General features: G+C 49.5%; 1 protein-coding gene across 1 annotated transcript in view; it reads left to right on the top strand.

Moving 5' to 3' along the window:
• The window catches only part of LOC119586686 (putative neural-cadherin 2), a 43,803-nt gene that overhangs the window by 28,647 nt on the left and 14,837 nt on the right, over positions 1 to 319 (top strand). Inside the window, exon 7 of the mRNA XM_037935418.1 lies at positions 58 to 222. Within this exon, the coding sequence (XP_037791346.1) occupies positions 58 to 222 (165 nt within the window). The remainder of the gene's footprint in view (positions 1 to 57; positions 223 to 319) is intronic.

The following is a 319-nucleotide window of genomic DNA, read 5'->3' as shown; positions in this document are numbered from 1 at the left end:
ACGCCGACAAGTACCTTCCTAAGACCATATCCCTCAACGTAAGTGTTGCTGGTACAGCTTTAATGTCAACCACAGCCATTGCAGTGGTCCTTGGGCTGGTCAAGTGGTCATATATCTCCCTCATGACACTGACGCTAAGGTGCCAAGTGGCTGAGCACTGGGTAGAGCACGGGCGGACACTCACTTGGCTTGATACATGGGAGACAGAGATGCTTTTGTACAGTACTGCTTAGTAGGTTGGTGGTGGCAGCTCCATAAATTGCCTTGGCTGGCTCGAGATTTGTAGTGGTGTTATGGTCGCCGTTATTGTGATTGAATT

Source organism: Penaeus monodon, chromosome 21, assembly GCF_015228065.2.
Source record: "Penaeus monodon isolate SGIC_2016 chromosome 21, NSTDA_Pmon_1, whole genome shotgun sequence".
NCBI lineage: Eukaryota > Metazoa > Arthropoda > Malacostraca > Decapoda > Penaeidae > Penaeus > Penaeus monodon.
This window is presented reverse-complemented; position numbering and strand designations above follow the sequence as displayed.